Genomic DNA, 12,029 nt, shown 5'->3' with positions numbered 1-12,029 from the left:
ATACATAGGTATTCTTCTGCAGTTTTCTTCCTCAACAGTTATGTTTCAGAGATTCATGCATGTTAGTATCTGTAGCTGGGGTTCATTAATTTTCATTGCTGAAACTATTCCCTGGGAAACTATTCCCTGGGAAGAATCATACCGGAGTTTATCATTCTGCTGTTTTTAGTATTTTGGTCTTAAAAAACAGTACAGCTATATGCTTATTCTTGCACGTAACTCCCAGCGCATTTATAAAAGACTTAACTCTAGAATAGGTATCTTGAAGCTGAGTTACTGGGTCATAAAGGATGCATGATTTCTACCTTAGCAAGGTAATGCCCAACTGAGTTTCCAAGTAGTGATACCAGTTTACTCTCCTCCTAGTTTGTAACAATTCATCTTGCTCTACATCCTTGCTAACAGTTGATATTTTTAATTTTTGCCATTCTGGCAGTTTTGAAATGGCATTCCATTATGGTTTAATTTTGCATTTCCCAAATGAAGTCCAGTGTGTTCATGGGTCATTTGAGCTACCTCTTCTATGAAATTATATAGCGTGTTTTTCATTTTTTTCAGGCCTTTTGCCTATTTTCCTATGCAGTGGTTTTTAGTTGTTTGTACTGACTTATCCTTTATATATTTAGGATGCTTATCCTTTGGTTATGTATACAGTAAGTGCTCACTCAACATTGTTGATAGGTTCTTGGAAACCAACCTTAAGCCAAATGGCATGTAACAAAACCAGTTTTATTGCAGGCTAATCGATAGAAATAAGAGTTAAGTTCCTATAGCATATTTCTGACCACAAAAAGAAATCACCAGACTTTTAAATAAAGACCCAAAACATGTCTAATATTAAACATTGAAATAAACGTGAGCTATACATACATTTAAGAGAGATTAGTGAAAACAAGGAAGAAAATTATTTACCCAATTTCTGGTGAGTCAGGAGAGGTTGGGTTCTAATGGTGGTGGGTGAAATAAAAAATGTTTGCAAAGCAGAATTTTAAGGAGCACCTCATGCCACTGGGCAGTTCAAAAACAAAATCAGAGTCCCTTTGTTAGGGGCGGAGGGTGCACTGCATTCGTTATTGTTTGCATCTATATGATTATTGTCTACTCGATGAAGTTTTATTTGGCAATAATTTATATTTGCTTATTCATTCCTTTTCCAACCCACTTACTCCATTTCAGGGTTGCAAGTGGCCAGAGCCTATCTTGACAGCTCAGGGTGTTAGGCGGAATCCAAACGTGGCTGGGACACCATCCCATTGCAGGTGCACTTGCACACACACCCACACTCTCTGTGACTGGGAAAATGTAGATACACCAGTTAGCCTAACATGCACATCTTTGGGATGTGGGAGGAAACCGGAGTACCTGGAGAAAACATGAAGAGAAGGTGCAAACTCCACTTGACAGGGGCTCTGGCTGGAAATAGTTTTTTAAATCACTGTTGTAATGAAATAATGTTATTTGAGGACCTGCTGCTGTAGAAAATCGGTCAGATTTAGCTTCCTTTTTCACTCTTTTTATGGGATTGATATGGTTTGGATCTGTGTCCCCACCCAAATATTGAAATGTAATCCCTAATGCTGGAGGCGAGGCCTGGTGGGAGATGAATGGATCATGGGGGTGGATTTCTCATGAATGGTTTAGTATCATGCCATTGGTACTGTCCTCATGATAGTGAGTTCTCATGAGATCTGGTCATTTAAAAGTGTGTAGCATCTCCCCACCCCACTGTCTTTCTCCTGCCCTGGCCATGTGAAGTGCTGGCTCCCCCTTTGCCTTTTGCCATCATTGTAAGTTTCCTGAGGCCTCCCAGAAGCCAGGGAGATGCCAGTATCATGCTTCCTGTAGAGTCTACAGAACCGTGAGCCAATTAAACCTCTTTTCTTTATATATTACCCAGTCTCATATTTCTTAATAGCAATGGGAGAACAGACTAATACAAGGATCTATTCATTAACTGAAGTTTGTAAATTTAATGTATTTGCTTCTATCGTTCTTTTCCTTTTATGGCTTGCTTTTGGTGTCTTATTTAAGAAATCTGTTTCTATTCAGAGATCATAAAGATATTCTCCTGTTTTAGCTCCTGAAAATTGAAGTATGCTTTTCATACCTACATTCTTGACGTCTACTTGGGATTGATATTAGTAATAGGAGTGGGGATCCAGTTTGTTTTCTTCTTTGTGACTTCTCAGGTGTTCCTGTTTCCTTTTTTGGAGACCCCATCCTTTCCACACTAGTTCGTATGCTCACTCATCATTGATCAGGTTCTCATGTATGTGTTGGACTATTTCTGGGGTCTGTTTTCTATCTATATTTCTTAAGAGTTGTCCTTTGTAGTTTGCATAAACACCAAGAGATCAGAACTGTGTCTGTCTACTGCTGTATTACTGGGGCCTAGACAATAGTGTCAGGCACATAATGTAGGGTGAATTATCTTAAATAATGTTAGTCAAATCTTTCCCAATACAGAAAATCTTAGGACAAATGATCCTCTATTCTGTATGTGTTAACGTTTTCAGTAATGTGGCCACCATTTTGAGTCCCATGACATATTTGGACAACTCTGATTATTGGAATTTTTTTAAGTGAAGCAAAATCTGCCTCTCTGAAATATTTATTCATTCTTGGAGGTGAGCATTGCTCCAGTGGGCAGAATTAAGAACCTTGCTTCTGCTTGGAAGGCAGATCTTCCCGTACTTTTGCCAAGTGTTTTTCTTGCTTGACTGAGTAGCCTGCTTTCTTACATGTCCATCTTTACGTGTGGCCGCTCACTAACTTGGTTGTACAGTTTTCTTTTTGCCCATGAACCTCTTAAATGTATCCCCCAAAATTAGACACCATATTCCACATATGTTCTTATCCTTGCAGAGTCAAGGAGAGAGATTTGTTTCTTCATTGGGCTGCTAATGGCATTCAATAAGTGTTATTGGGTGCTTAGTGTTGCAGAGACACAGAAATGAATAAGCCTTGGTCTTGCCTCCCATATGCTCATAGTCTAATTGAGCTGTAATCAACCAGCTTGTATGTGTAGAAAGAAGTGCGTAAGAAAAACAAGAGTTGTGGGAATAAGAGATAAAACAGTGGCTTCTGTGGAGGATCAGAACAGTCTAAGAAAATGCCACGTAAGCTGGTCCTTGAGAGTCTGTAGGTAAGAAAGAGCATCTAGTTAAGAAACTAGTATCAGCAAAGATAGATAACGATAAAAGGAAAATAGTATGGCTGAGCACAAAGTATATGCAAGGGAATCAGGAAGATTCATTGGAAAATGGCTGGAAGTTTAGTTTCAAAGGTGATTTAGGGAGGTCTTTTTTTTTTCTGAGATGGGGTCTTGCTCTGTTGCCCAGGCTGGAGTGCAGTGGCTTGATCTTGGCTCACTGCAACTTCTGCCTCCCAGTCTCAAGTGATCCTCCCACGTAAGCCTTCCAAATAGGTGGGACTACAGGTGCATGCCACCACACCTCAGTAATTTTTGTATTTTTTGTACAGACAGTGTTTCACCATGTTGCCCAGGCTGGTCTCGAGCACCTGCACTCAAGTGATCCACCCGCCTGGCCTCCCAAAGAGCTGGGATTACAGGCGTGAGCCACCGTGCCTGGCCAAGGAGGTCTTAAAATGCTTGCTAATAAGTGTGGACTTAATGATGTGGCAAAGAAAAGTCATCTCACGCTTGTGAGCAGCGTCTGACCTGTGATTTGAAATCTAGCCATCATATGAAACTAGGCTCAGTGTAGAGGCAGCTAGACTAGTTGGAAAGTCAATGTTAAAGGACAGATGTAAGATGATAACGCAAACTATACAGTGAATAAAATGCCCTGACTTTTAGAAGTACTTTCCCCACATTAATTTTAAGCCGTGTTTCCCCAGTCCTGAATTCATACATTTGTGAATTATAAATTTATATTTCCATTGGTTTGCTTTTGCTTTTTTAAAAATATTGTGATAAAATTCACATAACATAAAACTTACCATTTTTAACTATTTTTTAGTGTAGAGTTCAGTGGCACTACGTACATGTACATTGTTGTGCAACCATCAGCAGCATCCATCCACAGAACTTTTTCATCTTCCCAAACTGAAATTCTATACCCATTAAACACTTATTCCCTTTTGCTCCTTCTCCCAGCCCCTCATGACCACCTTCTGACTTTCTGTCTCTATGAATATGACTGCTTTAGGTACCTCATATGAGTTGAGTCATACAGTATTTGTCTTTTTGTGTCCAGTTTATTTCACTTAGAGTAATGTCCTGAACATTCAACCATGTTGTAGCATGTGTGAGAATTTCCTTTCTTTTAAAGACTGAATCATATTCCACTGTATGTATATAACACATTTTGTTTATCCATTTATCTGTCAATGGTCACTTGCATTGCTTCCACCTTTTGGCTATTATGAATAATGTTTCTATGAACATGGGTGTACAAATATTTATTTGAGTCTCTGCTTTCAGTTCCTTTTGGTACATACCTAGAAATGGAGTTGCTTGATTATGTGATATTTCTATTTGTAATTTTTTGAGGAACTGTCATTCTGTTTTCCATAGTGGCAACACTATTTTACATTCCCACTAAAGTGCACAAGGGTCTCAGTTTCTCTGCATCCTCACCAACATTTGTTATTTTCTTTGTTTTTAAAAATAATGCTTATCCTAATGGATGTGAAGTATTGTGGTTTTGATTCGCGTTTCACTAAAGATTAGTGATGATGAACAACTTTTCACGTGCTTATTATTGGCCATTTGTATCTCTTATTTGAAGAAATATATATTCAAGTGCTTTCCCATTTTTAAGTTGGGGTTTTAACTTTTTTGTTCTTGAGTTTTAGGAGTTCTCTATATAATCTAGATATTAATCCCTTATCATATATGTGATTTGCAAATACCCTATTCAGTTCCTTGGGTCACCTCTCTACTCAGTTGATAATGTCCTCTTTTCTTTTTAAGAGATGGCATCTTGCTATGTTGCCCAGGCTGGAGTGCCGTGGCTATTCACAGGTGTGATCAAAATGCACTACAGCCCCAAACTCCTGGACTCAATGATCCTCCTGCCTCAGCCTCCTGAGTAGATAACTGTCCTTTGATGAACAAGAGTTTCAAATTTTTGTGAGGTGCTATTTGTCTGTTGTTTCTTTTGTTGCTTGTGCCTTTGAGATCATATCCATAAAATCATTGTCAAAGCCAGTGTCATGACACTTTTGCCGTATGTTTTCTTCTAAGAGTTTTGTAGTTTTAGCTCTGACATTTGGGTCTTTGACCCATTTCGAGTTAATTTCCATACATGGTGTTAGGTAAGGGTCCAGTTTCATTCTTTTTTTAGTGGACAGCCAGTTTTCTCAGCATCATTTGTTGAAAAGACTCTCCTTTCCCCATTGAATGGTCTTGGCACCCTTGTAAAAAATCATTTCCCTGTATATGTGAAGCTTTATTTCTGTCCTCTCTGGTCTCTTCCTTGGTCCGTAAGCCTGTCTTTATGCCAGTACGGCACTGTTTTGATTACTGTATCTTTGTAGTAAGTTTTGAAATCAGGAAGCATGAGTTCTTCCACTTTGTTCTTCTTTACAAGATTGTTCTGGTTATTCAGGGTCCTTTGAAATTCCATATGAATTTTAGGATGGATTTTTCTATTTCTGCAAAAAAAGATCATTGGGATTTTGAAAAGGATTGCATTAAATCTGTAGATTGCTTAGGGTACTACTGACATATTTGCAAATATAAAATCTTCCAATCCATGAACATGGGATATTGTTATTTGTTGCTATCTTATTTAATTCCTTTCAGCAACATTTGTGGTTTTCAGCATCCAAGTCTTTTGCTTTCTCGGTTAAGTTTCTTCCTAAGTATTTAGTTCTTCTTGTTGCTATTATAAATGAAATTTTTTTTCTCAATTTCTATTTTGGATTGTTCGTTATTGGTATACAGAAAATCAACTGATTTTTGTGTGTTGATTTTGTACAATGCGACTTTGCTGAATTTCTTTATTTCAACAGTTTTGGTATGTGTGTGTCTGTGAAATCTTTAGGTTTTCTACGCATGAGATCATGTTGTCTGTGAACAGAGATAATTTAACTTATTTTCCAGTTAGGATGCCTTTTATTTCCTTTTCTTGTGGTATTGCTCTGGCTAGGACTAATAGTACTTTTTTGGAGGGGGACAGGGTCTTCTTGCTGTGTCACCCAGGCTGTTGTGAAGTGGTGTGATCATGGCTCACTGCAGCTTCAAACTTCTGGGCTTCAGCGATCCTCCCACCTCAGCCTCCTGAGTACCTGGGACTGCAGGCATGTGCCACCATGCCTGGCTAATTTGTTTTTTTATTTTTTGTAGAGATGGGGTCTTACTGAGTGGAAGGAGAGGAGTAGCATTGTGAGTGTGTTGCCTGTGAGATGCCTGTGGGACACGCAGGTGGAAAATAGATACTGCCTATTTGAGTTCAGAAAAGAGATTTGGGCCAAAGTTGTAGATTTGAAAGTCATAAGAGACAGTAAAAAGAAGGCAAGGGATGGCCTGAGATTATTCTGGGAAGATGTGTAGAGGAAAGGAAAAAATCAAAAACAAAAACAAAAACCACACATTGGCTAGAACTCCTGTTCCTCCAGAACATTTGTTGTTGACATCTCTCATTACTATGTTCATATTTCATAGCTGTTGAATCTTTTCTGAGAGTGAAACTTAGCTAAATTTTTTTTACAGGTGAAAGAACTCTTTTCTTCTTTGGGAGTCGAATGTAATGTCTTGGAACTTGATCAAGTTGGTAAGTAGACCAGTTACAACATAGTGTTGTTTATAATAAATGCCAACGAGATTGACTTCTTTCCATTTACTTTGTTCAATTCAGATTACTCTTGTCTTCGGGTTAAATGAGGCATTTTTGTCTACATTCAGCCATGCAGAAAATGAACCCTAATGTGACGGATAAATTGGTGTAGTTTTTTTATTTATACATTTTCCATATTTGAGGGAAGGGAGTGGGAGGAAGATATATAAGCTGCTCCCTTTGAAGTACTTAAGGCATTTCAGATGTATCTGCCAGCTCTCTAGCAGAACAGATAAAGCTGTAACAAATGAAAAGGATCCGCTCCCATTTCCTGGCTGTGTCATCCACCAGGGAGAGTGCATTAAGTTTTTAGCTTTATACTTTTGAATTCTTGGCATTCATACATCTAATATTAGTTCAGCACTTTACACATAAGGAGCTTTTCAGGGGTGAGGGCATGGTGATGAACAGAACAAGTTTGATTTCTGCCTTCATAGAACCTCACTGACTCACTTTAAAGTTGCCTTAATGAATGAAATGCTCTTGAATCTTGGAGACTTTTCTAAAGGGTTTACCAATAAGGTAGTCTTAAGTAGTGATGGACCAGTTTTATTTTTAGGGATGGAAGATAAATATTGGACTATGACCATAAACATTTTTCAAATGTAATTGTAAGAAGTATTTTCTGGGTTATTGTTACAGCGATTTTATCTTGATTCTTGCTCTTTAAAGAGGGCTCTTATCTGTCTTGGCATAGTCACTGAATAATATGTCAAAATCTAATTTTGAAGGGTTTATCTTTGAAGGAATCAGTAGAGCTTTATTTTTTAAGATTTTCTTTGAAAGCAGGGATGTTTTCCCCTCTTGAGTTATCATTTCATAAAGTTATATAACACACTGACCTGTTATGAGTATGTACATGTGAACATTTGAGTGTTGTAACACTTTAGTTTAACTCACAAAGATGTGAAACTCTTTTCAGTGTTTTTATATATAGTTTTTTTCTTCTTTAGATGATGGAGCCAGGGTTCAAGAAGTGCTGTTAGAAATCACTAATCAGAAAACCGTGCCCAATATTTTCGTGAATAAAGTGCATGTAGGTGGATGTGACCAAACTTTCCAGGTAATAATACTATTATATGTTCTTCAATGCTGTTTGTTCACATTTTAAAAAAGTATTTAAAAGAGGAGAAAATGGTTTTTAGGAGTCCACTCATCTTTTGGAAGTTATAAAATGAAGCATATAGGATAATTATCAGATAATACTGATTGCTTTAAGGGAAATTAGCTTTTCTGCCAGCCTGAACTTCAGAAGCTAGGATTTTTGTGTGAGGGCACCAGGACAAACCAGTGGGCCACCCTGGAGACATCCCAGGTCTTTTCCTCCTGGTAGGGAGAGATAACATTAATGTTTGCCCAGTAGAAAGAGGTCAACACTGCCATTCTTGTCTAGGACAATTAGAATTCCTGTTAAGACTGCTAGCCTTGGGGTGGTTGCCAAAGGCCTATGGCTTTTGAGTTTTTGATTCCTAGAGTGCTAAAAATGAGCAGGAGTTGTTAGGTAAGCAGTGATAGATAAAAATTGTTTATTAAATAAGATCCTTATTTTATAATTAGTTATTTACTTTTATTAAAATTCTACTCTGTCATATCCTTTATATATGTATACAATATGAGTAATCAGTGGTTGATTAAATAGTTGTATTTGAGACTTTAATTAAGAGTTATATTTTTGTGGAGGAAAAAGATTGTCTATGTTGTGTGTTAATCTATGATCAGCATCCTTATGCAGTAACAATCTGCTTTATTAGTCCTAGAATTTATAACCTAGTTCACATAGTGGTAAGTCCTGTAAACACCTTCTGAAGTGCTTGTCTTGCCAATCCTAACTTGGAAAATGATGTCCAAGAATAAATCTGTAGATGCAGAGAGAGCAATTCTATTATTTCAAGACAGAAAGATATTTCTTGGATGGCAGATTCTGAGGAGGTGGATTTCCCTAAGGGCACCTAAAAGTAAGGAGGCCATAGGGACCCTTTTTAGAATGTCCCTAAAACCTTCTTGGGCACCCATTCTTCATGGGGACACATGGCATCTGGTGAGTCCACGTAGTTATGAAGCATCTGTTGTGTGTTACAGGAAGGGCTAGTTTGATCATGGTATTTGTCTAAAGCCAAGGTAATGGGAGTGAGCAACTGACTTGGCATAAAGAAAACTGTTACTAAATCACACATCGAACCTCTAACATCATCTAAGCTACTTCTGATCACAAGGAGGGCCAAATGAGCAAGAGGATACGGCCCAGGGCCAGCATCATGACTGTTGCTGAAAGAAAATGGGAGATGTTGGTGTTGTAAAGGAAGCTCACCAGTGTAACTACAAAAGTTAGATCGATTTATGAGAAGCCATGACAAAATTTGCTGATAATGCATAAGAATTGTTTTCAAAATGAAGACTAGCACAAGTGAGCTAATGAAAAATGATACTTGGCTATTCCACTGCACTTGACTATAATATTTTGATAATTAGACCAAGGAGAATGACCTCATCTTATATATGTACAGAGCCACAACCTTCTAGGTTATTTGACACATTCCTAGCTGTCAGGTGTAAGAAGGGACAAAAACATATGTACTTTGGTATAAGTTCTAACTAGTTGGACCCTGTTTTTAAATAGCATCCAGATAAATTTACAGTTCCAACTTAGATGAATTATAGATTTTTCCTAAGATTTTTATAAAAGAAATCCATACCAATTGAACATAGGGTGTACATAAATAGCTGTAAAACTTTAAATTCTTCAGTGTTCTTTCTCCTGTAATTAAACCATAGGCATATCAGAGTGGTTTGTTACAGAAGCTCCTTCAGGAAGATTCGGCATATGATTATGATCTCATCATCATCGGTGGTGGTTCTGGAGGCCTTTCATGTGCGAAGGTATGAACATAGAAATGAAACTCGTAGATAATTTTCCTGATGACTGCCATAGCTATTTCTTCTGCTACTTAAAAAAAACAAACTAATGTTACAGTTTAAGCTTTTGTTGTAATAGCTGGTATAATTCAGGTAAAAGATTGTGTGTCACACAAAAACAGTCTTTTACGGAAGACAAAGATTGAGGGAGTGTCAGGAAAGTGACAAGATCTTTATACGTAATTTTTGTTGTTGTTCGTTTGTAGGAAGCTGCCATTTTGGGAAAGAAAGTTATGGTGCTAGACTTTGTTGTCCCGTCACCTCAGGGCACATCCTGGGGTAAGTTGTTTTTCTCTGTTGTTCCTCTCTGCTCTTTACATATGTTGTTTGCTTTATGTAATCTCATTTAATCCTCACAACAATCTTAAGAAGTATAACTCGCCTGTTTCTTGGATAAGAAAACAAGCGAGTCTAGGCCTGGCCCAGAGGCTCATGCCTGAAATCGCAGCACTTTGAGAGGCCCAGAAGTTCCAGACTAGCCCGGAAATATAGTGAGACCTTGTCTCTATTCAAAAAAATAAAAAAATTTTAAAAAAATTTAAAAAAAGAAACTGAGTCTTAGTAAGGATATAGTTAACAAGCAGTGATGTTGGAAAGATAATATAAACATTAATAAGGAAGATTTTGCAAAAAGAAAAAAAAATTCCATGACCACAGTGTTTCAGCACTTCTGCCGTAGTATTTTTTTGAGTGTATAGTTGAGGTCACAGTGTATGTACTGTGTCGTGGTCACATAAGTTTGCCAGAAACACTTTTCTTTGTTTCTGTGTTGGTTTCATAATTGACTATATTAGCTGCACAATAGCTGATGGAGTGAGTGTATGTAATAATTACAGTTTAGCTTAGCAAGGAGACCAATGACCAGCCCTGTGACTCTGCTGTCTACTGTAGACTAGAGTGCTCACCTTTCCATGTTGTTTTTCCACAGTGAAAAGAGCACATAGATTTTGTGCTGGATGTTTTCCATTTATTCTTTAAATGCATTCCCCCTCTGCCTCTGCCCTGCTGTACGCTCCATAAGACTGATCTGTTGGCAGCCTTGCCCTCTGGCTTCTGGGGCAGCTTGGGCACTTTGGGGTAACGGGAAGAGGGCAGAGGGAGAGTGGAGTTGGGATTTTATTCCCCTGGCTCCTTCCCTGCTGGGTCCCTGCATCTTCCTGTGGAAGGCCACCCCCTCCATTGGATGGCTGGCTCCCTCTGGGTGGTGGCACTCAGTCTCCTTGCCCCTTCACATGGGGCTGCCAATGGTACACTGCTGTCACTAGTTTAGGGAACTATTCTATCCCTTTTTGCTCTTCCTGATTACACCTTTGTGATAATTTCTCTGTTAATCCTTCAGTTACCCAACTCAAGTGTGTCTTCTCTTTTCTGCTAGAAAAAATTTTCTGGCAGATTTTTTTCACATAAAGTGTAAAAATCAATTTTTAAAATTCAAACTTACTCAGAAAGTTATAGCCTAGAATTTTATATACAAAAGCTAATCTACCTCGATTTTTCTCATAATGTTCTTGTGGTGTGTGTACACTTGTTTTTTGTCCCTCACCCTGGCCTCTTTCCTCTTTTTCTCCTCCCTTTCTCCCTTTCTTGTCCAGAAATAATCCTACTTATCTGGCATACCAGAAGACCTGCAGTCAGAGAGAATCTGAGACCTGCCCTGCAAAGGGGCACTCCGTTTTGCATAATCCATTTTGTGTTGTTCAGGACTCAGAGTAAATGTGACCAGGCAGCTTGCAGTTGACAACGTGGCTCCGAGGAGTCAGAGTTATGGAGAGTACAGGGCTGGGAGCTGAGGTTCTCACCCTTGGTGTAGTACATATCTAATTAATCTTAGATCATTCTGATCTCTGTGGATCAGACTGAAGTGAAAGTTTTGGATGCTGTGCCCAGAAAACTTCTCACGTGCACATCTGTATTTTTACTCATCTTTGGGTCTCTTCTGTGAACCCGTAGTTGGAAAATTTGGGTTAATCCCTTGTGTCTTATTTTGAGGTGGGGTGTCATCCCCCCCACCATTGAGCTTGTCATTTCCACATGTTTTAATATAATATGATTGCAGATGTGTGAAACTAGACACACAAAGAAGCATTAAAACTTATTTTCTTTCTCAGGTCTTGGTGGCACTTGTGTAAATGTAGGTTGTATTCCTAAGAAATTGATGCATCAGGCTGCCCTTTTGGGGCAGGCATTATGTGACTCAAGGAAATTTGGCTGGGAATATAATCAACAAGGTGAGTAATGGTTCATAAAGTATAGATTGAGAGAAAAGAAAAAAATGAGTTTTTTAGATAAAGACTTGGTATTCATATTTTT

General features: G+C 38.3%; 1 protein-coding gene across 2 annotated transcripts in view; it reads left to right on the top strand.

The window, feature by feature from the left end:
- TXNRD3 (thioredoxin reductase 3) overlaps positions 1-12,029 on the top strand; it is a 47,337-nt gene that overhangs the window by 1,135 nt on the left and 34,173 nt on the right. For both annotated transcript variants that reach the window (XM_019024684.4, XM_055381479.2), the window contains exons 2-6: positions 6,683-6,743; positions 7,760-7,869; positions 9,579-9,683; positions 9,926-9,998; positions 11,828-11,947. In XM_019024684.4, coding sequence (XP_018880229.1) covers positions 6,683-6,743; positions 7,760-7,869; positions 9,579-9,683; positions 9,926-9,998; positions 11,828-11,947 — 469 coding nt within the window. The remainder of the gene's footprint in view (positions 1-6,682; positions 6,744-7,759; positions 7,870-9,578; positions 9,684-9,925; positions 9,999-11,827; positions 11,948-12,029) is intronic.

This window comes from Gorilla gorilla, chromosome 2 (assembly GCF_029281585.2).
Source record: "Gorilla gorilla gorilla isolate KB3781 chromosome 2, NHGRI_mGorGor1-v2.1_pri, whole genome shotgun sequence".
In the NCBI taxonomy this organism is placed as follows: Eukaryota; Metazoa; Chordata; class Mammalia; order Primates; family Hominidae; genus Gorilla; species Gorilla gorilla.
The sequence above is the reverse complement of the archived record's forward strand: the minus strand, read 5'-3'. Positions and strand labels throughout refer to the sequence as shown.